Below are 24638 nucleotides of genomic sequence, written 5' to 3'. Positions count from 1 at the left end.
TTAAGTGTTGCAACGATAACCAAATTAATTTGGATATCATTGCCTCCAAAAGATTGTAGGATACAAGTCTGTCTGTCTGCTGCAACTTGAATGCAGACTGCAGAGATTATGAGAAGAGGCCAAGCAAGGGAAACTGTGGCTTCAGCGTTTTTTCTAATGTAATTTCTACTCTGTCATTTGTTCTGACTGTCCATTCTTCACCAGAACTAGCCGTGATGATGGAGAAAGCTGTGCTGCTGGTCTTTTGTTGCCTCATCATATCTTTATCAGGCTCTCCTCTCTACCCATCTATTAGGTAAGTCATTACAAAGTATTGGGACAAATAAAACAAATAATAAGCAAGCTATATTCTGAATGGGAATTTAATGTAATTAAAATAAAATAAAAGATGTTATGTTCCATTTGATGCTGAAATGCCATGTCTTTTGTTGATTAATAAATGTGCTTCTGAATATGCGGTAAGATGTGCTGAAATGCAGAAATATTGGTCATAATGAATGCTTCATTCAGGTAATAGGAAAATTAATGTTTAAAACTTGGAGTGCATGCAATTGAGAGATTCCCATCAGCCGAGGAGTACTGTCATCTCAGAAGAATATAAATGGATTCAGTGAATGATGAATAAAGTGTATCAGGATCTAAGACTAAATTAAGATTTCACACATCATATGCTATGTTAAACATCATCAATAAGATGAAATATACTTTTTTTTAGGTTTCTTGTTGAACATTTATTAAATGTCACAGAACAAACATTACACTCCGCTTGTCCTATTGCCTTATCATGGGAAGTGGAAGCATCATTTTCTGTCAAACTTAATTAATATTTTCCCTCTGCTTCGTCAAATGCTTAGTGTTGTGGCTGATGAGGGAGCTGAGAGAAATCATTCATAGGTCACTGTGCTAGTCATAGGCTACTGTGTCCTCTGCTCTTGTTATGCTAAAAGGGGTCAAGATGATTAGTCACCATATTACATTGACACTGCACATTAAATACAGTTCTGATGGCAAAGCAGCAGAACAAGTAATTACATACCAGGGACAAAAAGAAAAATGAGAGCACATTTTGCATTTAGAATGAGATTCTCACACCTCAAATATAATGGGCTAAAACCAACAAACCTTCAAATTTATATTCCCTATTTATTTTGAAGCTAATTAAAATAAATATCCAACAGATTAATGTAGAACTCTGTCTAAACACAACCCATGAGAAAGAAAGAAAGAAAGAAAGAACTATATCTATCCATTTGAAAACAGATGTGTTTACTGTGATTAAGCCTGTCACAATTATTACATAATCGCCTAATTGCAATTGTTTGGCATAATCGTCATAATCGTTTCCATGTTCAAAAATGTTCATACATTTTCAAACATTTTCCAAAAAATAGCAGAAACAGGACATATACAAGCTTACATTGTGTTACGAAGTGACGAGTTGTAAGCTTGTAGATCAGCTATTTCCGCTATTTTAACTTTTTTAAGTATGAAATTAAATATGTCATTTATTTCTTTGTACACTTATTTGACATATCTGCCCTGTGCAAAGTCTGATTGTGAAGCCTAAAAGGCAAACAGAAATTAAAACACAATTACATCGTTAATCTGAATATTTGTGTGACAATTAATCGTCAACTTAAATTTGTAATTGTGACAGCCCTAACTGTAATGTGGTATCACTCAGGTTTGGCCAGAGAGACACTTCCATACTGATGACGTCCTCCATAGAGAATCCACTACAGCTTCTGAAGGAGCACATGACACCTTCCAGGCAGCAAGCAGAGCTACGGTCAGCATCACAGTACAGTCTGTGATGCTACAGTCTGAGTGGCTGTTCCACAATATAAGTGGGGTTGGAAATTTTATATTATCCAGTGTAGATATTCAGGTGTTCTAACACAGTGGCTCTCAACCTTTTCAGGCTGAGACCACCCAAAATAATCATATTTGAACTGGGGACCCCCCACCTTGATAAGCACTTGGTATGTGGGAGTTGAGGCATTACATTTTCGGTTCCACAGATAAATATTGCGAAAATAGCTGATCTACAAGCTCACAACGCCTCGCTTTGTGAGGTGTTGTGAGCTTGTAGATCAGCTATTTTCAAAATCTTTGCCTCTTTCTTATATTGTTAGACAATTTGGCCAATGTTTGACCAGTTTTAATAGTAGTTTGTTGATTACTTTTGATATAATAATGGTATTTTTCTTTTATTTCTTTGAGGTATTAAAAAGGTCTTAAGTGTCCTTAAATTGTCACTTTACTGTCATCTGGGGGTCCCGACCCACAGGTTGAATACCCCTGATCTAACATACAGTTCAAAGAATGTTTTGCAATAAAAATAATAACCAACATAAAGTGGTCTTGCTCCCTTCCGCTTTTAGGCCAGGACGACATGCCGATGCCATCTTCACCAACAGGTACAGAAAGGTGCTGGGGCAAATCTCTGCTAGGAAGTTCCTTCAGACAATTATTGGGAAACGGCTAGAGTAAGTCATAAAATAATGCTGCGCAAAAGTATATTTTGCCATTAATATTTAAGGGGGAAACTTATGTATGCATCATTAAGGATACCTAAAACAAAACTTAATTTGATATTTTACAGAGATGAAAGTGAGAGCTATGTGAAGCGGCAGTCAGACATCTATGAAGGGACGTTTAAAGAAGAAATCCAGAGAAAACAGAGATACAGCAGAGGGAGGGACATCAAGATGGCCAGGTAATTAATACATACAACAAATGTTAAAACCCACTTGTTGCACACAAAAATATCAAATTGCCTTTTTTATCTACCAACCATACATTTTTTGATATGTCCTAATGATGAATTCATGTTTTAATAATCAAAGTGTTTGGTCATTTCAGATTATTGTGCTGCTGAGTGCATGGACAGTAGAGGCAGCGGACAGCGGTGTGCTGAAGCCAAAGCACTGCGTTTTTCATAAATCTAGGTGCTTGTTTTAATGATAATCAAAACATCCTTTCAGATGCAAATATGTACCTATTAAAGCCATTAATAAAACATACAGTTCAGTTTTTCACCATCTTGGCAATTGTGCTGTAAAATCAAGAACATTGCAGCGTTGACAAAAAAAAAGCATTTGACTAAAGCAATGACGAATCTTTGAATAGCTTCGATTACACTGCCAGACAAAATGGGGGGAAAAAAATCTTTATTTTTCTCCATTAGAAAAACACCTGCTTTCCTGGAATTGCCACCATTGTATTACTCAATCATTTTATTTTGCTGTGGAATATCCAACTCTTTATATCAGAGAAGAGAATAAACACTCATCCTCTACATGTAATGATATGAATAGGCAAACACAATCAACCGGGCACATGCACCTCTCATCTAATGATGAATGTGTCAAGGATGTTATGGCTGGCCGTCATCAACATTTATCATTACAGCTTTGTCAATTAGTCATCAGCGTTTATAATTACAGCTGAACAGCAAATTCACAACGTAAAACAATTTTGTGTCACTTCAGGTGACATGGGCGTTTAGCAACAAGTAACAGGAATGTACAAAACAAACGAAAAGAAAAGGATCCACTTAAATTCCATTAAGAAACCACAAATATAGCTCGCTTAGACAATATTGGCATGTTGGACAATAAGAGCAAAACCACAGTAAAATGAAGTGCAATGATAGCTTTACAGCTTTTCTCATTTCTCAGTAGAGTATCCGTGTCTGTGAACATCTGTCTAGTCTCTCGTGACATCACAATATCTCGTCGTCTTTTATGTGGGGGAAAAAAAAGACAAAACTGCATTTTTAAATTGTCAATTGGACTCATGAAATATGTTTTCTTTTTCCAACAGTCTGATTTGATGTGTCCTTGAATGACTTCCCTGGAAACTAAAATAAGACCTTCAACCAGCGTCTTCAAATTTCTTGCCCTCACTTGCTCGCAAGTCTGTAAGAGAAAAAGAAGATCAAAGTGTTATATTTACTAGAAAATTTTGAGATTAATAAAATCTTAACACATTACGTCCTGGTCCTACGGTTTACACTTGATTACTGACAAGTCACACAAGGGCAGAGTCATGCATTTCTCTGTACAGCATACAGACAACCACAGTAAACGGCACAACCTGCTAAAATTGAGCGATTCTCATAAGAAATGACTCTTGGGTGATGAACGCATACTGTACAACACAAAACATCACCAATGTTGTGGTACAACCAAAACCATGGCCACATCCATGAGTGTTAAAGACTAGAATGGAGGGATTAAGAAGGTGCTGGCATGGACATGACGGGTACGGTTGTGGTGTGATGAGTGAGAGGCAAGCTAGGAGAGGCATCAAATACAGTACGTATGAACACTCAGAACTACAGTGAGTGAGCACCACACAGCCATGCATTATGCCGGCCATATGGAGATGCACTAGGATGCAATCCACAAGGATGCCCTTACTTCAGCCTGGATGACCAGCCATTTGTTAAGAAATGAAGCCTCTATCGCAGGCTCCTATACTTTGCCAACCTACTACTTTGCTCTGCAGCAATCCTGAAAGAGGAGTAAAGAGAGATTTATAGGACAGTGTGGAAAGAGGGGTTAAAAGACATAGGCACCAACTTTAAAAGGAGATTGGTGCTAGATGGACCTTTGAGAAGTGGAGAGCAGATAGACCTCAACATTTCTGATAATCACATTAACAGCATTTTTCTCCTGGTTTAAACATGGTTAAATTGACTACTATGACCTAGAATAAAGATACCAAGGATGGGATACTGACATCACATAAGCAATACGTCACAGGCAATTTCATGGGGCCCTGACATTAAGGCTGTGCGTTCACTAAAGCGTGTTAGCTTAATTGTTTTACAACTGAAAATGCAAGGTGGCCACCTCATCTTAGAGTGCTTGACGGCGGAAAGATTTTTCAGTGATGACATCATGACAGCATTCTACCAAAAGTTTAAACATTTTCAACATTCGGCGACCAGATAAAAATGCCAAACGAGCAGGGCTCAGCGCAGAACAGACGCTCAGCACCTCGTCACAAGGCTGCCGTTTCTAGCACAGTGTAAATACAATTCAAAACATACACTGTGTTCAGGGAAATGACGCCTTGGTGGACACAACCCATTGGTTTTAATTTTTACATTGCCCACCACCATAAGTGAGGCACATTTGTCAGAGTGTCATTTTTGTCTAACTAATTGTGCGGCTTTGCAGTTAAAAAGGTCTCCATGAGTCTGAAGCACTCCTATTAGACGATTCTTAGCCGTGACATTGCTAAAGAATCCATAGCATCTTTAATTGATTACTCCAGAAAAGTGAGCAATTAGAGACTTAAGTCTTCAGCCAGTGATAGGGGGGCACCATTTTGTCACTTTAGCCTTTTGAGGGCTCTACATATTGATGGCTTAGGTAAAATCACCCACGCAGAATAGATAGCGGTTTTACAAATGATGGCTCCACTCCTGCAAACAGCCTAGCGTGGCCAAAGGCCTCTGGGGAGACCTCCTGAGGAGCCTGCGCTGTGCAAGTAGGCCCTTTAGTACTTTAAGAACTACCAAGAGGCCTCAAAGTACCAGAGGCACCTCTGATCTGAAAGAGGCCAGATTTTGTTCCTGTGGTAAAGGGCCCTCTAGAAAATAACTTTTAACCCATGTTGCCTAGGTGTCATCAGGGGCCATACCTCTTGACTGCTTTTTGGGCCAGCATGCGGTTCCCGGCGAGGAAGGTTAGACTGCCAATGATAGCCAGGTACTTGAGGGTCTGGAACATGTTGAGGTGTGTCCAATAAACGTACATCAGGCCCAGCATGGCTGAGACAAAGAAAGATAAAAAATGTTTAATATAAACAAATCAAATGCCGAATGTTTTAACAATGTGTAGTTGTTTTAACTGCTTATTTTCTTCATTGTAAAAAGAAATCGGTAATGTATCATTCAAAAAAACAACACAGTGATATATTCTAATATTAACAGTGGAATGCACAGGCCTATGCATCACCAAAACCTTCTACATTGTTACCTTTATTAACAGTAAATTACATTGCTGAGACAACAAGTGTCATTTCCCCAGTGATAGGCACAAAACAAAGCTTAATACTAACCGGCATGTCCTATATGGAACAGAACAGAGCTGGGAGTGAAGGTGAAGTTGGAAACATTGGCCCCGAGTTTAAGCCACTAGAGACGAGAGGGAAAATAAGAGACTGTTATTTGCAAGGCACAGGGCCACAAACAAAAGAACTGGAAAATGGTCTTCTGCACAACACTGATTAGTCTTTTGTAACAGTCAGCCAATACTCATTGCCGGTGCTATAAACATACAGCATTGTTTTGTAAAAAGAAAGGGGGAAAAAAAGCTGCATTCATCAAAAGGTCTCATTCATTGGCTATCAAGGTTTCATTATGAAGAGCCTTTCTAGGAAAATGAACACAGCTTGCCCACAGCAGGATCAAACAAACAAGCTTGTCTACAATAACCATTCCAAATATAGCACATTTAACAAAGAAATACAACATTTGGTTATGTTAAAAGGAAACTTTGAGCCAATTAATCAGTTAACACCCATAGATCGTTATGATCGACTAAGCAAAATGCAGAAACCATAATCACTACAACCACACATTAATCAGGTGCATCTTAAGTCTAAGAAGTTTGCTACTGTCCTGAGCAGAGGACTGGACGCTATACTAGTCAAACACAACTGCCCCAAGCTCCGCCAATCCGTGAAGCCAACGGTTTGGGTTGGCCACAGACCGACAGATAGATATTCGTGCGGTTTTGTTTTTTCAGTTCTCGGAAATTGCCATTCGGCTCTGCGCACCTCGGGGTCATATGGGACACACTCACCGAATTTGCCGCTGTCCTAGTTACGCCAGGCACAAATTTTGTATGACAGACAGACAGATTGTTTTTCAAGGCTAATTTGCAAGTGCAAAACTGGTCCGGCTCGGATTAAGTGGCATTTTGCCTAGCCCGGCCCATGACCTAAAATGAGTTGGACACCCCTGGTGTTTATGTAGTATCCTTAAAAAGAGGATCATGCAATCTATTCACAGCCTTAAAAGGACCATACCATCTATTTACAGCTTCGGCCATACATCGTCCATTAACAGGGACCATTTATCTATTAATGGATTTCATTTTAGGCTTTGTATTTACCCAGGGGAGACCTTACCAAACGTATCTAACCGAGTCAATTTTGCCCAAACATAATTGCGCGGTTAATAGGTCACGTTTTAATGTTGTCCAAGGGCTCTTTGTGGCCAGACCTTTTAATTTAATTTAATTTAATTATTCAACACTTTAAAATGCAATGATGACATAAGTAACAAAAAAAAAGAAGAATTTGATGATCCAGAATAGAATTCTGTATCTCAAGTAAGTTTATAGTCATGGTAAGCTTTGAAATATGAAAAGTATTGCACAAACAGAGTTAAGTACTTGGTTATATAAATCAGTCAATGGGGGCAGAGGTCTTTCTGTCCGTGTGACCTAGACCTCTGTGTAGGAGAGTGACAGTTTGCTAAACTTCAGTGGATCAATATTTAGGTGTCCAAAAACAACAGTTCACAACACAAACATTCACACCATAAAAATGCTAAATGTATTCACCAGAACAAGTAGCAGTAGAAGCGGAGAGAGGATGAGAGCAGTGAAGGCGTTGGAAACCACCGTGGGAGGCTTCTTCTCTGGCTCCCTGAACAGATGCTGAAGACACAGTAGGAAATTATCATCATCCGGTCTATCCAATTCACAAAACAGTACCGGTAGTTTGGATCTAACCGAGGAGTTAAACGAGTTGTTACCTGGATATCTGGTTTGGGGATGTAAAGAGTCTTTGGCTGCACAATGGCGGGGGCCTCCTCCTCAAGGAACTTCAGAACAACATCCGCCTTTTCAAGGGTAAAAAAACAATTTTGTCTTTGATGTGACAGTCCAACTGGTCTATCACAAGTTCAAATTAACCTATGGCCCACCCAACCCACTGCCTCGACACTCACCACATTCCACAAAATTGGATTCTCCAGGGTAGCGTCCCCAACAATGAGGTGAAGAGAGTAGGTGCCAGACATCGAATCAAACTCAGACTTCCTCTCGGCCGTATCCAGCTCGAACTTGTAAAGGTTCTTACTGTCTGGCTCAGCCACAAACACGACCTCTTGGCCAGTTTTCTGATTATGCAACTTCACAAACGTCTGAGAAAATAAGAAATCGAGAGAGATTTTATTGATGTGAGTAAATTACAAACTTCACTGCGTTTAGCTGCTGGCCGTGATTTCCAACTCTTACAAACCTGGTGAGGGGTGAGCTCGACTCCTGTGTTAACATCAACCAGCTGGAAGGACATGGCAAAGTTCTGGTGGCCGTCTGCTGTTAAGGAGCTCTTGGCTTTGTGAGGATACTCCACCCTGGGTAAATAAAGAAGAGAACATGTAGTATTCCACCAAACAATATTGTTCAACACATCACGTCAAGACGGCTTTGTTCATCAACTGTCCTTTCTGACCTGGTGGTCTTTGTGCCGATGCTCTGGTCCTTATCCACAACAGACAGGTCCATATTGGTAATGGCCACCTCGGTGGACACCTTTACTTTCAGCTACAGGTGAAGTTGGACAGAGGAACATAAGAGGGTAAAAAGGTAAGTCACATCACAAATCCAGTAAAAAAAAGACTAATTGTCCACTGTTGTGTTGACAAGACACATTTTTTTGTGAAGGCACCACTACCAAAGCACAGAATCATTTGCATCATGCGTCTTTACCCATTACAATTACAGCCAAAGCCATCAGTGGGAATGAAATCCAGTGCAATAAATAAATATCTTCCACATGCAAACAATGCAGAGGAAACTTTTGAATACCAAATACGAGCCTACCTCAACATGATTGGCAACCAATCGACTGTCCCCAGTCACCGCGACAGTGAACTGGTAGTATCCACTGGCTGGTTGACTTGACATGAAGTTCAGTTCAAAGACACCACTAGAAAGCAAGAGGGATGGATGCATGAATACATCCATAAACCACAATTGTCTCAATTTATTGAGAACAATAAGGTCCATAGTGCCTCTTCCATAAAATTAGCCAACATCAAGGCAGTTTATTAGAGCAAAAACATGCACCAAAGCAACGTTTTTCTCTAGTCATACTTACTCTCGGAGGGTGAAAGGTGCTTGGCTGAGTATGACACTCTTGGAGGCCACAGCAGAAGCAGATTCAACCAGCACATTGGCTGTGGCCAGGGGTCGAGAAAGGACATCGGTAACGAGGAGCTGTGAGTCAGACAAACACCAGCATTATGAGCTGATTAAAACTGCAGATAGCACAAGCGACTTACTTAACTTAGCCGAAAACTTCTTTGTAATGCATGTTTCTCAAGAAATTAAAAGGCTATATTTGTTCATGTTGTTTGCAGTGTTATGCTACAGTATGGGCTTTTGAGATGTATACGTTTTTGCTGTACAATGCTGGAAAATGAGCAGTTCACTGGCTCTTGGTGGCCGACTACCAGTTTAGGAATGCATTCAAAGGATGAAACTCTCTGAAGGTTTAAGATTACCATATTTTAAAAGCCAAACTGTCCACAGGTCTGATAATAAATGAACTATTTTTCTCATCTCTCATTATTTAGCTACACTGGTTGTCGATCAGACAACATATGTGCATGGGCCTTGATAAACAAAGGCAATGTAGGACCATTGATTAGTGTTTGTGCCCCAGTTGTTAATGTGCGGTGTACTGCAGCATCTTGGGTAGTCAGGCATCTGCGTGGGTCGGAACGCGTTGGGAAGAGAGATGGGGGTAGAGGGTAAGAGCTCTCTGAGAGAGTGTGTGGAGAGAGGGTATTAAGAGACTTTCAGCCACTTCACAGACAATTATGTTATGGAAGCCACTCATTTATGACAAAAGAACGTCACGATTGATAACAGACATCCTTTCAGTTGGTTGATATATAGCTCCTGTAGCAGGTTTTGTGCGAGAGAGCTCACTCAACCAAAAGCATAACGGAAATATGCTCACTTCTGGCAGAAGAACGTCATGGTTAACACTTGCATTCAATACAGAGTCACCGTTTTGTAAGGGGTAGGCTATGTCATTCATTCATGCAGACACAGAACAGCGCAATCAAATGATTGCCATGTGTAGTCAGTCTGTGCAGGAGCAACTTTCAACACAGACGTCTCCCAATCTAATCTCCTTTGACATTTAGCTGGCGTGCTGGAACTAAAAAAACGAAACTATTTAACTGAGGAAAGAGCATCCGCTCACCGATCTGTGCGAAAGTCGTTTAATTCAAGCTTTCGATCAGAGAACTTCTTCAAGGTTATAATTCATTATCTTTTGCAAAACTATAGATAGACAAAAGTTATTGCTTTATGGTTCTGGTATTTTAAGGTCCCTGTAGATTTACCTGCAAGGTTGGTTGACTGTGTGAGACTGTGGCTGGGCCCTGAGCAGAGACAATAACTGGTACATGGAAGCGGTTGTTGGAAAGGGCAGCAGCAGCACTTGCCACACTGAAAGCTTCAGCCAGAGAGTCCCAGGACTTCTTGCTAAAGATGGAGTTCACCAGCTGAATGACCTGGTCCTGTGGGGGAAGAAATATCCAGCATTATCACCAGTCACCCTAGAAAACTGTGCCTGGATTGTACTCATAAAGAACCATAACATGTCATGTTTATTCACAGCTTCCAGCATATATTGTACGTAAACATAGACAAAGACATAGTTTTACCATTCATGATTTTATTTTAGCTTTGACCTTTGTTTAGCCAACATTTTCTACAAGTCATTAAAGATCATTGTGTGGTTAAGAAGTCACAGATGACTGAATTTTATTTGTAAGTCAATCTTTTCTCCACAGGCTATTTGGTGGAGATTTGGTGTAGAGTGAAAAAGAAGAGCATTGTACCAAGTACAGTTTTAACTCAGGTCCGTTTGACTAAAGCCCTGTTTTCAGTGATAGAGGTTTTAAGTGGTTAATGATGATACCTCTTTTAGGGGGGGCTCCATATCCACATGGTCAGACAGCGAATATGCAGCAGTCACAAAAAGGGCAGTTGCCTCAAGTCCCTCTTCAAACTGGAGGTAGACGCCACCCAGATCATCCAAACGAGCCGTCAGGTCCTGATTTGGGGTGGGGGTGACAGAGTCAAATATTAAAACACAATAAAAAGATTTAAACAAATTAAAAACCTCAGCTGAAGGGTACAACCATCACTTTCATTCACTAATTGGGACAGCTCTGATTTAGACTAAGAGCATCTCATGCACGTTAATTATGCACATGTGAATTAAGAGTGATTTGGTCAGAACCACAGCACCACCTCCTGCTGGGACGAATGGTAGCTCACCTCAATCTCCTCCAGTATTCCTCCGAGCTCTGCCTGCTGTGAGAGGCGGGCTGCTGTCTGCAGGGCAATGGTTATGCTGTCCAGAGAGACCATAACATAATAGCACATTAGCGAAACAAATAACTTTGCCAGCACTGTCCAACCACAATGCAGGTGGGAGTGGACGAAGTTAACGAACCTGTACTATTACAGTGTACGCTCTAGCCAGTGTGAACACATACAACTACAAAGTACTCACGCCATGACATTGTCCTCCTTGTTGATGCGAGCTGCCAGGGCACCGACTGCTTCCTGAGATGCCAGCGGAAGCCCCAATGAGCTGAGTGCACTCACAGCCCGGTGGATCTGAGTCACGGTCGAGTCCTCGCTCACCGCCGCCAGGAGAATGTCGCGGGTTTCATTGGACACGGGGATCTTGGGAAGGAAACAGCAAAACAGCACGATGCGTGCATGTTCAGAATAGGTTGCCACAATGGGAATCACAGCTCTAAACATAAGTTTAGAGAGTAAGGTGCACAGCTAATGGCTATAGCCATCAAACTGCACAGGATTGTTTGTTTTTACAGAATCACATAAAGATGAAAGAATTAGGTATTAGGCAAAAAGGATGAGAATTTCTATACCTCACATCCCGATAGGGCTTGACTGGCCTCAGCAGCGAAGAAGACAGAATCTAGACTCATGGGGTCAAGCTGGGCCTTAAGGAACTGGCATGCCTCCTGCAGAGACAAAAACAAAAACAAAATCTGTTAAGTCATAGAATGACAGTGACACCAATGACAACTATTATTTATGCAAGATAAAGGTACAGATTACTATTCATATATGTGTCGTATAAGTTTGACCTAATAATGAGAAAAATCTACATTCTGGACATATACTGCTGGCATCATCAAGCACAATCGAGTTTATTGCTAGTGCTACTAATGTTGATGATGTCTTGTATATTACTGTACATTATTGTCTTTAAATGTCTTGATGAATTGAATACACAGGACCACAATGGACAAAAGCCCCTAGGGCTTTTTGTGTTATACTTTTAGCATCATTGTAAAAATCGTACCACTGTACTATTTGCAAACTGTTAATAAAGTATTCAATCAAAAGTATTCAAAAAAGGCATGAGCCAAATTTGTGCAAATCTTTGAATATATATGTTTTTTAAAGTGAACATTTTTAACTCAAACCTTTTTCATGTCTAGGACCACCCAAAAGGATATGTATTTGGCCGCGGACCCCCATCTAAAAATATTTTGTTGCAGGGAGTGGGACCCCCAGAAGCAAAGATTTGAGTAACAAACTGTATAAGATTTGCACACATTTTCATGATTTCTTTCCAAAAAATAGCAGATCTACAAGCTCGTAGATCTGCTATTTTTGAATAGCCAAAGAAATCTAAAAATGACAGATATGCGTTAGAAGTCAGAAGGTTGCCTCTGTCTCAACTTCTCCCAACGATTCATCCTCTTACACTTTGATCAGGAACAGAGACTCCAAGCTTGGACAGCCCAACGATAGAGTAGTAGGCCGACTCCAGGTCTGTGAGAGGTTGACTCAATAGGTTCTGCAGTCTCCCCACGTCCGACAGTGACAGGTAGTGGGATGGTGTGAGAGCCTGGGCTCCAACGGCCAGGCTGACCAGTAACAGGCCTAGCAATCCTAGAGTACAGAGAGAGAGAGTCGTGATTTATCCAAACTGTTACACACAACCTGCATTTTCTTTTGGTTGAACACCTTGACATATGTTTTTAAAATGCCATTTGTATAGATGATGCCTTGCATGTTATTGTATATTATTGTAGGTCTATAAATGTCTCGATGAATTGAATACCAGTGGTGGACGAAGTACTCACATTTGGAGGAGTTCACCCAAAAAATGACTTATTTTCTATCAATTGCACACCCCATGAAGCCTTCAATTCAGAAATCCATGGATTCAAGGCTTCATGGGGTGTGCAATTGATAGAAAATAAGTAATTTTTTGGGTGAACTACTCCTTTAAATAAGTTTAGCAATACCACAATGTGGAAATACTCTGTTACAAGAAAAGGTCCTGTATGCAAAATGTACTTGAGTGAAGGTATTGGCATCAAAATGTACTAAAAGTACCAAAAGTAAAAAAGGTACTCATGTGTATATACTATGTATGTCCCATTTCACAAGTGTTCAATATATATAAAAACCTTTTGAAAATAGCCAAAGTATATAGGGATGAATTGGTTAATGCATGTTTTGTAATACTAATACAGATGTACAAAGTAACTAGTTACTAAAGTCTTAAAGTAATAGTTCAGTAAAATGTACAATATTTGCCTGATATGTAGTGTAGTAGAAGTAAAAGTATCTGAACATTTAAAATAAGTAAAACTTCCTCAAATGTGTACAGGTCACATTGAGTACATGTACTTAGTTACTTTACACCACTGCAATACACAGGACCACAATGGAAACCAAAACCTCAGGGCTTTTTAGTGTTATTATCCTTTAAGCACCATTTGTATAATAATACCACTGTAGCTTTTTGCAAACTGTTAATAATAAAGTATTCAGTCAATCAATCACAGAATTCATGAATCTATTCATTCATTGATATTAGCACAGCAGGCTTTAGCCAACTAGCTACTATATACATTAGAGCGCGGCACGTCCTGTGTGTAGTGTTTCCATTATTACTTAAAATGGCGACTCAATCATATTACATATCTTAACCAATAACCACTAATAAAGACACAAATGTGACATTAAATTAGAAGTTAGTTAAGATAATGTACTTACTAGAATGAGCCATGTCTTGCAGGTCTAATGCAGCGTCACCAGAAACCGACACTAGTTCCGGTATTTTAGAACGAGTGCTGTCAGAAAAAGCATGAGATATCCGGTTGGTCGTTTCCTGTTTTCAAAATAAATGCTTAATGCTCTTATTACAAGCTACAGTCTATGATTACAAGTAAAAGTCCGCTATTCAAAATTTACTTGACTAAAAGTACAAAAGTATTGGTATCAAATGGTAAAATACAACTATGTGTTGGTGGGACCGCGCCCTAACATAGAATTTCCTACATTGCAGTATTGATACTTTTACTTAAGTAAAACATTCAAGTAGCTTTTCCACCACTGCTACTAGACTAGTCTATTTTAAAGCTTTTATTTTGAAAATGTGTGAACCAGAAATAAATCATCTCCCGTTTTTCTTTTGTGACAGTCTGTCTATTTGTACATTAATACAGTTTGGGGAAAAAATATCATCACAAACCCCAAAGACACAGATATAGTCATTACGTAAACGGTTCAGGAATTAATTACTGTGCAGCAAACGTTCCAATCAGGATAATAGAACAATTTCGTAATCCGCATAACAATGTATTAAATGTATATATATATTTTTTTAATATATACAGAAGCATTATAATTATTATTTGTCCACAAATAGCATTTTCTTATTATCTGATATCATATTTTTCGCCTAACTTCCCTATTAAGGTTATGCACACACACAGCTGAGGCTGAGCTGACAAGTAGAGTGTGCACAGCGCTGGCCGTTTCTCATTGGTTAACACAGTGGTGCTCAACCTGTGGGTCGGGATACCCAGGAGAGTCCCCACATTTTCTTTTTTTGGGTCCCCAGATGAAAGTGAAGTGACAATTTAAGGACTTATAAGACATTTTGAATAACAAAAAACAAAAAAAAGACCTGCATCAAAAGCAAACAAACTAAACTATACAAATTTGTCAAACATTGGCCAAATTGTCAAATAATATAAGAGGCAAAAATGTAGAAGATAGACAATTTACAAGCTCACGCCTCGCTCTGCAAGGCGTTGTGAGCTTGTAGATAGGCTATTTTCACAATATTTATCTGTGGAACCGTGTCAAAATAAACGTAATGCCTCAACTCCTACAATTCCAAGTACTTGGCAGGTTGGGGGTACCCAGTTCAAATCTGAGTATTTGGGGGGGGGGGGGGAGTCGCCGCCTTAAAAGGTTGAGAACCACTGGGTTAACAAGTCTCATCGGTTATGTACACAGGTCACAGCTTCACGTCGAAAATGTTTTTGTATTTCACTATATTTATTTTCCATTTTATCATTATGTACACATATCTTAAACAGGGCACATAACATTATAATTTAACATTTTTTAAAGTCATATTATTATCAAAATGCATTACTGCTACTTAGTGCACTAGTCCAATTAGTTGTATAAACTGTAGTTTAGGAAACGTATTTCAACCTGAGTGATTTTCACTATTAAAATATGTCAATAGAAACAGGAATACATTATGGAATGTAAAAACATGTTAACTGATGGCAAATATAAAATAGTAAGACAATACTGTCTTTATGTAGCATTTTACATTCATTATTCTTTACAAAATAGTTCCAAAAAGGATTACCTTCATAAATTCTGTTTTGTAACTACCAAAAGATGCTGAGACTGATCCTACTCCATACATTAACGGTTAAGGTATCAAGAATCTCAAAATGTACAGCTCTTAACACTGTTTTTCTACCAGCAAGTTAGCCACCACACAAAAACATTGTCTAAGTAAAATCTTGGTATATGGAGGTGATCTCCGGAGACATCTCAAGACAGGATGAGAGCCCGGTTTGGTGCATAGGTTCTTAGTGAGCGCAAGTAGCGTCTTGCTTTCTCTGTCATTATTAGCTGGTCTGCAGTTTTTCCACATACAACTATCTCCCATTCCTTGGACATCTGAAATGAATAAAGGGGGGGGGGGGGGGGGGTCAGCATTATTAAAATATGGTGGGGGGGTTGTATCACTGAGACTTTCGTTCATTTTTATTTCACTGGGAACTCACAGGCGTTGGGGGTGCTATGTTGGAACATATAGCACTATCAGTGGGTCCAGAAAGGAAGCCCTGATCCAAAATGTTATCCTTCTTGATGCAACATGATGACGACATGTTCAGAGAAATGCAATGTGAAGGCTCTTCCTGGAAAGAGGAGAAGAAGAAAAAAAAAGTAGTAAAGAAAAAAGAAGCATGCATGTCAGAAACACTGAGAGGTTAGTAATACATTTATATCCTCATTTTACCTTTATGCAGTGTTTGGACTCCGACTTAATTCTGGCAGGCACCGTCTCATTGCAGTCTATGACATCCAAGGCCAGGGATTTACGCACTTTTTTCATAGGGCGCCGATTCTGAGGACAAAAAAAAAGGCAACCTTCTATTTGACAAGCAACATTTGAGATTCATTAACATTTAAACTGGGCGATATATTGATATTGTGTAGTGCCCAGGATAACTTAGCAAATTGGCACTGGGTGAAAAAAGGGTTACAAAATCGAGGGATAAAAATGATTAGATATTGTGATACGAGACTAGATTTGGGATATTGTAATTTTAAGTTCAAAATAAAGGCTACACATACATGACAAGAAAATTAATTCTGCGTTTTCATCATTTCCCACACATACACTTTACTGGGGTGGGCCGCAATCATCATCAATTTGTTTATCCTGTATCCGGCTGTTTTAGCATGAATAGCCTCTTCTAATTAAGGCATTATGATGGCTGATGCCTATAGAATTACATTAAGGTAGCTCTCCCCGCACCAATGTCGGCGGCAAGCTCGGTCGGCTTTCGACCTTCAGATTGTTGTTGAAAAAGACATCAAGCCACAGGCTATTTTTAGCACCATAGAAGCCGTCTGTCGGTGTAGGCGCTCGGGTGCATTCAGCAACTTTTTTTCACACCTTCCAACCAACTTCATTCGACTGCCAGTCTGTACTTATCTGTAGTAGTCTGTTTGAGAGCTACCTTTACAGAGAAAAGTGTAGATGTTCACATGGCAATAAGAGTGAAGCAGCAAAGCAGTGTCTCATGCTCACCAACAGTCTGTGTCTTTTCCCAGGAGGCGTCTGATCCGTCACGTCCAGCGAAATCCCAGCCTCTTTCAATATTACTTCATTTATGTCGTCCTCATTAGGTGTCTGAGGCTAAGACATAATGGGGGGAAAGATCAGGAACTGGGGTTGGGCATGTTAACAAAATACCGAAATATACTGCTTGAGAAAGGAGTGAACTTACACAGTCTACAATCCCTCTAATAGTGGTCAATTATCTATGAATGGGTGTAATTTGAATAAGATCAATTACTTGGACCTCAAGACATCAAAGGATTGTAAAATCGTCTATCCATTTATATTAACATAAACCATTTTCCTCACTGTTTCTTAAGTGCCCCACATAGGGATTTACAGGTAATGACAGGTATTATAACATATGAGATATAACACTGTTCTTTACATGTGTGTATAATATACAGGCAGTTATACAATAACCTCTTAAAATAACAGCCTATATATAGTTCAAATTGAATGTCTACTGTAAGTGGTTACCAACTAATGTATTTTTTGCATACAAGCATTGCATACACAAATAAAACATTCTTTACTAAAAACAGAATCATTAAATTGGCTTTCACTTCAAGGAAATTGCAGATGTGGAAGGTAATCAACTGCAGTTCCACCAAAAAGGAGGAACAATGAATGTGAGTCTGTGAACATAGCCCACCAACTAGATGCCTATGTCTTGTTTTGGAGTCTATTTGCTGCCCTCTCATGGTCAGAAATTGCATGTTGCAGCTATAATACAAAACTATTGGTTTGCAAATCACAAGTAAAGGTAAATAAAACAAGGGCAATTAACTGCATGCACAATTACAATAAACCAATTACAATAAAACACATTTAACTGGAAATGACAAATTTGGCACCAAACATGTTCGTTATGTGTGATTTGAGTGATTTTGCGTTACCGGTATGTGTGCAAGGTACTCACCATAGGTTGCAAAGAACCATACTTTGCCATTGCATTTTTGAACGGTGTTGGTGTGCGAGGCGTTGCGTGGAGCTCCGATTTGTGTTTGGGCGTAATAAACCTACATGAAAACACAGTGTAAGCAAATGCAGAATGACAGAAACACTCATGTCTTTCAGGGTTACATGCAGGATGACATACGCAGAGTTGTCATTCTGAATGAGGGGCGACTTCTCCCGCTGCAGTGGCGTGGTAACGATGGTCTTTTGACTGCAGACCGGGGTGGACGTGAGGGACGGGTTCTCCAGGTCATGGGTGTCCTGTTTGGTCCACATGTTGAGGAACTGAAACAACACATTATTAAGCAGACTGCATTGTTGCTACGTCGCAGTTAAGGATTGCAACAAGACTGAAGAGCATTACTTGCGACGGAGAGAAGGGCAGGGTTTTAACTGGAGTGCTCTTGGGAGTCATGGAGTTGCTGGAGTTGGGAGACAGGACGATGCGTCTGCGGCTTCGGCGGTTGAGCACGTGTGGTGGCGTGACCTGGGGCGATATGGGGATGAGCTCCCCTCTTTTGCCCTTACTGAGCTCCTGAAGGGCGCTGCCCTCCAGGCGGAACTGGAGGCGCTCAGGGCTTTGATTTTCCTCGAGCAGATCATCAAAGGCAGCCAGGTTGCACCACCCATCAAGGTCCTGACAGGGAGCGATTTTTACATTTTTAGTAATGCATGCAGTGCCTGGTTGCTCCGTCGGTTAGAGCATGAGGCCCCGGGTTCGAATCCTACTACATATAAAAAGGCATGCAGACACTGTGATAAAACCTCTATTATTCTGACTGAGCACACATTGTCCTCAAGGGAGGGAGGGGGGAGGGGGACAGAGGAGAAACTCACAATGGGTGACTGGAGACGTGTGTTAAAGCATATTAAAGTGGGTGACTTGAGATGTGTGTTAAAGCATTATTACCCCATCTACCAAGTCCATCACTTCCTTCAATGCTGGGTCAGTGGGGTAGAGAAAACCAGAACTGTCCACCACCCAATTGGTGACATTCGTTTCTCCCGAAGCATTGGGCTCAGTTTTGATGCTCGGCCCATCCTTTGTTTGTTGGGAAGAAGCGGCAGCATTTGAAGGGCCTGCTGCCTCCACTGGTTCACTTTTTATAGTAGTATAAGTAACCGTTTCCTGCGAGTGTTCCAAACAAAATAGGATGTATGAGAATACTGGAAAACGTTTGCTTGTTTATTTACACAGTAAAGATTATTCTGAGCATCAAGCTTTTTGTGCAGACTTTTCTTCTAATCATGAAATCAAAGCATGAATATTGCAAATGTATTGTGTGTAACATGTTCTACTCTACTGAAGTCTATTGACATTTATTATATTACAAGATTGAAGCTATGAGGTCGGTCTTACTCTTGACTCTTCTCTTAGTGGTGGAGACGTGTTCTGCTCTTGGTCCTTGTCTGCGACACCTTCAGAACAATGGGGGGCCTGTGACAACAAGTTGAGGGATTTAATTAAGCGACACCAACGACACCTTGCAAATCAGCATATATATCACTGGAAAAAAGCCCACCTGCTGGTCTTTATTTATGCGGGCAAGAAACTCCTCACGTTCACTTGGTTTAAAGACCACCGCAGCATAAAAGCCCATCTCCAACTTGCGTTTAATGGTAGAATTCCAATGATTCTTCACAGCATTATCCGTCCTGTGAAAATTAAAAGTTAGAACAAGGCTTTAATAAATATATACAACCCAATAGTTAATACATTTTAAGCTCGCCTCCTGATGCAGATCACCACAAGAGGGCACCTTACCTTCCAGGAAGCAGTTTGGCAATCTCAGCCCAGCGGTTTCCAAGGATGTTGTGGGCCTTGTAGATTACAAGATCTTCCTCTGCCGTCCAGGAGGACTTCTTCACGTCAGGGTTGAGGTGGTTGTGCCAACGCTCTCGACACTGCTTTCCGAGTCTGCCTTTCAGTTGCTTGGCTACCAGGGCCCACTGTTTATTGCCATAGCGGTTGACAAGCTCTATGACCTGACAAGATAAAAGTACATCTAATCTGAGAATAGGTCACCAGAGCCAGATAACATTAAAGCACCGGGGTCTTTGTTTGTTACAGTAAACATAAGTATGATGAAGCAGTCACACAATAATTTCAAGTATTTCATTAAGTGTGGCGAAAGCTTTACCGACTGATACCCGGACCTTTGGTCACAGTAAACCAACACAATACAACTAGACTAGTAGTGTTCCTGAATAGTAGTGTGGGAATAGGTGAAAGTATGACTGAACTAGAGCGAGCCATGGTTTTGAGAATAAATAGTGGAAACAACAGCGGACTGGGTTCTTTCCTAAAGCACACCCACTAATTATCCAAATTAGCCAGCTGACCCAAATAGTCACTGTCACATCAGGTAATATTACGGACAAACAGCCATTAGTTGAATATTGCTTTGCTGGCCAATATATTGCATTTACCTTTTCATCCTCCTCTTTGGTCCAAGGTCCTTTGACCAAGTCTGGATCCAAGACCTTAAACCAGCGGTGCTGACACTGCTGTTCTGTGTGATTCTGAACAGAAAATCTAAATGTTATACAGTACAAAACAAAGACTGAGACTTGTATTTTAATATGGTTACTAAATATACAAAGAAGAAATGTTCAAACTCACTTGTATGAAGCTGGCAATGTATTTCCAATCAGTTGGTCCTACTTTTTGAACCAGAGCCTTGAGGTTGTCGTCCTGTAAATGTGATCAAATAGGCAGAACTGTGTTAGAAGACATACTGTGTTTTAACATTGGCTACGTATGTGTATGTGTGTGTGTGTGTGTGTGTGTGTGTGTGTGTGTGTGTGTGTGTGTGTGTGTGTAACTGTGATGGCCATTTGCAGGAAGGGTGGGACTGGGACAAGTTGGGACATTCACCTCTTCTTGTGTCCATTTCACCTTCGTTTTTCCACTGTCTCTCTGTTCTGCTACATCAGAGTCAGTGTCATGACACATGGCTTCCTCTCCATCCTCACTGAGAAGAAAACAACTTGGTGATTAACATGTACAGACAAAGCTGATCAGTAAAGTCACTGCCATTTGCTGCTGGTTAGACTAGTCTGGCTAGAGTAGCAAGGCAACAACAGGTTTGGTGCTAACCAGTGGTGGAAAAAGTACTCGCATTTCTTACTTAAGTAAAAGTATCAATACTGCAATGTAGAAATACTCTGTTTACAAGTAAAAGCCTGGAATTCTAAATTTACTTGAGTAAAAGTACAAAAGTATTGGCATCAAAATATGTAGTTAAAGTACCAAAAGCAGAAAGTACTCATTGTGCAAAATGTCCCATTTCACAAGTTTTAAAATGTATGAAATTATTTTGAAAATAGCAGATCTACAAGCTTGCAACGCATTGTGAGCTTGAAGATGTGTATATAGGGCTGAAGTGGTTAACGTGTGCTTTTGTGATAATAATCAAAAACTACGAAGTAACTAGTATTAACCTTCAGTTTTCAAATAATTGTAGTGGAGTAAAAGTGAAATATTTGCCTCTGAGAAGTAGTGGAGTAGAACAGTAAAAGTACTGAAAATTGGATATACTCCAGTAAATTAAAAAATACCTCGAAATTGTACTTAAGTACTTGTACTTTCCACCACTGGTGCTAACTTTAGCATTTGGGTCTGTCTGACTGACTTCTCTTTGTTTTTTCGTTGGCTAAATTTCAGGGTTTAGCAGCTAGTCTACTGTCAAACAGCTGCAGCTCTCATTTATGATCTTTAGTCAATCTATCTACAGAAAGACATGGATTTTTGTTGGACTGGAAATTCTGGAATGTCACCTGTCTCAGTCTGTCTGCTAAATATAGCTCCTAAATCTGCGCCTAAACTGGCGGAGTGGCGGCACAGCACTGTTGATATTCTAATCTAAAACTAACACAAAGTCAATGATAATCGAGTGATTTAATTTGTTTACCGTTGGTTGTATTTTAAGTTTTTAACTGTTTTCTTATACTGTCATGTAAAATGTTCACATGTTAATGTAATTTATTTCTGTGTGGACCCCAGGAAAAGTAGCTGTTGCTAAGGTAGTAGCTAATGGAGATCCAAATAAACAATAAACAATAAACAGTCTCGTCCACTAAACCCTCGCCCCAGTCTGATGCAGTGATCATGCATAGTGATCACGTACATCGATCATGTGTACATGTTATCCTGATGATCGTTAGATGTTATTATTAATAAACATGATCCGTTCAGCTTACCCGCGCGACCACCAGGACATTTCCACTGTTTTTGTTGTCAATCCCGCCAGTAATCTTACGACTTCTTCTTCTTCTCCTTCACACGTCATACGCATGTAATTTCTAGAGCTATATCATTAGATCTAATAACTGGTTTGCTGAATTATGAATCCAACTTAGCCGCCCGCATAGCTAAAGCTGTCCAGTCACTCTAGTAAACGCTCCACACACTACAGTTGAATATGAATAGTCCGCTCAGCTGGCCTGGAACAGCTTGTCGTCCGCGCTCAACATTTTCTATCTCGCGCCTACGGAAACCGGATATGCCTAGAAAGTGACGTATCAGGGCACTGGTTCCTGACTGGTTCACTGGTTCCCAAACATTTTAGCTCGAGACCTAGCCATGGTTCGCATGACGCTCGTCTGTCACAAGCGTCATGCCGCTACTTGTTCCTGTTTTTTATTTATTTACCAGTACAAATTAACCAGTACATCTACATAAACGTTCAGATTTCAAATATAAAGTGCTTACCCCAAAAGCCACAGATGTTACAAGTTAAAGCGCCTGGGTCTAAGTACCCGTATCTTCCGTATTGTTCAATAAAAAGCATTTTCATCAGATTGGCGGCCATTTTCTATGTCTTAATTCTATTTTGTATAATGTCTCAGAGTGCAATACACCTCCAAACCGATAGGAGCGCATAGATGAGAGCATATGAAAAAAATGGCCACCAATCGGATTAAAATGCTTTTTATTAAACAATACGGAAGATACGGGTAATTAGACCCAAGCGCTTTAACTTTTTACATCCATTGCCGTCGGGTAAGCACTTTATATTTGAAATCTGAACGTTTATGTAGATGTACGGGTTGCAAATGTAAAACATTATCAAACCAGGAACAAGTGGTTCCGTTTCAGGGCTAATGTCTCGCCGTGACCCAAACAAGTGAAAATAGCAGATCTACAAGCTCACAACGCGTGGCGATGGGACGCGTTGTTATTCTCACTACTTTTGTTTGTAGATCTGCTATTCTAACTACTACGTTTGTTTTCGAATTGATGGAATTTCTTTGATTTTTGGCATTTATTTATGAGTTAAGATTAAGATTTTATTGTTTTGTTTTTTTAATAATTATAAACAAAACGTAGGAAATTAAAAAAAAACATTAAGGGGATATTTACTCGTGACCCATCAAAATAGATCCGCGACCCATAAATGGGTCCCGACCCATTGTTTGGGAAACTGTGTATTAGAGAACGTCCATTAAGTAAATAAATAAATAAGTGTTGTCATTTTAAGTTCGTTTCATAATAGCAACACGTCCAACATGATGTCACTGAAGTCTAATCAGGGAATTTACCCATTCGGTAAAAATAAAAATAAAACAGTTTTTTTCTCGTGTTAAACGGCTGTAGAGCCTAGGCTCTCCCCCATCATCATCATCATCAGGAATGTCCAGGTGGGATTAAATGGAGGCACAATCATTCATTTGACACGGTTGGTTGTTGAGGTAACAGGTAAAGCTGGGTCTCCGTAGACGGTCAGAAGAAAACATGGAGAAGTCTTTGGGTAAGTAACAAGTTCAACCTTTTGTGAGTGAAACACTTGTTTAAATCGGCACATCTTATGTCTTTTGCTGGAGAAAAAATGAACTAGCCAGGTTCATCATCATAGCCAGTGAGAGTACTTTTCCATTATGTTCTCATTCATCGTGAGTGGTCTTTTTAGTTAAGTAAAGGTATCAATACTGCAATGTAGAAATACTCTTAAAACAGGTAAAAGTCCTGTAATCAAAAAAATACAAAAGTATTGGGATCAAAATATACTTAAAGTACCAAATGTAAAAAGTACTCACGCAGAAGGTCCCATTTCACAAGTTTTCAAATGTATACAATTCATTTGAAAATGGCAGTTAAAATTAGAAGTACTCCAGTAAAGTAAAAATGCCTAAAATATGTACTAAAGTACTGTACTTGAGTAAATGCTATTAGTTACTTTCCACCACTGTTCTGTTGTAATTGCAATGTTTAATGTACTATATTTCCATCCTAGATTTGAAAAGCTTTGAGTGTCCATCTCCATCAGAACTCGAGAAGAACTTTTTTGAGGACCAGTGTTTGTCTGCACTAGAGTCTTCATCAAAGTTGTCAAACGACATAGTGACTGAGTACTGTGAGGAGAAGCCGGCTTCGGTTGATCAGTCCTCAGATAATGTGCTTCCCTTGCTGTGCCTGACGACGACGGCTCAAGAGACCAAAAACCTCACAGTACCATCCG

General features: G+C 39.9%; 3 protein-coding genes across 4 annotated transcripts; 1 reads left to right on the top strand and 2 right to left on the bottom strand.

Moving 5' to 3' along the window:
* Window positions 1-215: 215 nt before the first annotated feature.
* On the top strand, window positions 216-3551 carry ghrh (growth hormone releasing hormone; the record flags this gene model as incomplete). Its single annotated transcript, XM_084062792.1, has 5 exons — window positions 216-295; window positions 1685-1789; window positions 2385-2489; window positions 2606-2719; window positions 2866-3551. 5 exons carry the CDS (start codon window positions 216-218, stop codon window positions 2879-2881), a joined length of 420 nt encoding a protein of 139 aa, XP_083918918.1. The 3' UTR covers window positions 2882-3551.
* rpn2 (ribophorin II) lies at window positions 3157-14267 on the bottom strand. Of its 2 annotated transcripts, XM_084062790.1 has the most exons (18): window positions 14109-14267; window positions 12805-12992; window positions 11957-12052; window positions 11572-11747; window positions 11334-11409; window positions 10972-11106; window positions 10391-10567; window positions 9133-9251; window positions 8856-8961; window positions 8485-8576; window positions 8272-8386; window positions 7979-8173; window positions 7784-7870; window positions 7590-7685; window positions 6079-6154; window positions 5659-5788; window positions 4428-4520; window positions 3157-3923 (listed from the first exon to the last, which is right to left on the bottom strand). In XM_084062790.1, exons 1-17 carry the CDS (start codon window positions 14119-14121, stop codon window positions 4469-4471), a joined length of 1929 nt encoding a protein of 642 aa, XP_083918916.1. In that variant the 5' UTR covers window positions 14122-14267; the 3' UTR covers window positions 3157-3923; window positions 4428-4468. The 2 variants fall into 2 exon arrangements, with proteins under 2 accessions (XP_083918916.1, XP_083918917.1); XM_084062791.1 differs by lacking the exon at window positions 4428-4520.
* Window positions 14268-15389: 1122 nt separating this feature from the next.
* Window positions 15390-22639, bottom strand: mybl2b (v-myb avian myeloblastosis viral oncogene homolog-like 2b). The gene is made up of 15 exons (XM_084062566.1): window positions 22381-22639; window positions 21056-21152; window positions 20801-20872; window positions 20608-20700; window positions 19943-20163; window positions 19701-19833; window positions 19538-19615; window positions 19088-19306; window positions 18542-18814; window positions 18320-18462; window positions 18140-18239; window positions 17188-17295; window positions 16390-16497; window positions 16154-16288; window positions 15390-16046 (listed from the first exon to the last, which is right to left on the bottom strand). The coding sequence occupies exons 1-15, from the start codon at window positions 22473-22475 to the stop codon at window positions 15918-15920; spliced, it is 2004 nt and encodes a 667-aa protein (XP_083918692.1). The 5' UTR covers window positions 22476-22639; the 3' UTR covers window positions 15390-15917.
* Window positions 22640-24638: the final 1999 nt, after the last annotated feature.

This window comes from Gymnoscopelus microlampas (genome assembly GCF_963454915.1).
Source record: "Gymnoscopelus microlampas genome assembly, chromosome: 7".
In the NCBI taxonomy this organism is placed as follows: Eukaryota; Metazoa; Chordata; class Actinopteri; order Myctophiformes; family Myctophidae; genus Gymnoscopelus; species Gymnoscopelus microlampas.
This window is presented reverse-complemented; position numbering and strand designations above follow the sequence as displayed.

Coding starts and splice junctions, on each gene's coding strand:
- rpn2 (XM_084062790.1), bottom strand. Junction 11,107..11,333: donor GAATACTGGAGGAGATTGAG/GTGAGCTACCAT, acceptor ACCCCAAATCAG/GACCTGACGGCTCGTTTGGA. Junction 8,387..8,484: donor ATCGGCACAAAGACCACCAG/GTCAGAAAGGAC, acceptor TTATTTACCCAG/GGTGGAGTATCCTCACAAAG.
- mybl2b (XM_084062566.1), bottom strand. CDS start 22,475: ATGCGTATGACGTGTGAAGGAGAAGAAGAAGAAGTCGTAAGATTACTG. Junction 16,289..16,389: donor AGTCCAAACACTGCATAAAG/GTAAAATGAGGA, acceptor TCCTCTTTCCAG/GAAGAGCCTTCACATTGCAT. Junction 16,047..16,153: donor ACATAGCACCCCCAACGCCT/GTGAGTTCCCAG, acceptor TATTCATTTCAG/ATGTCCAAGGAATGGGAGAT.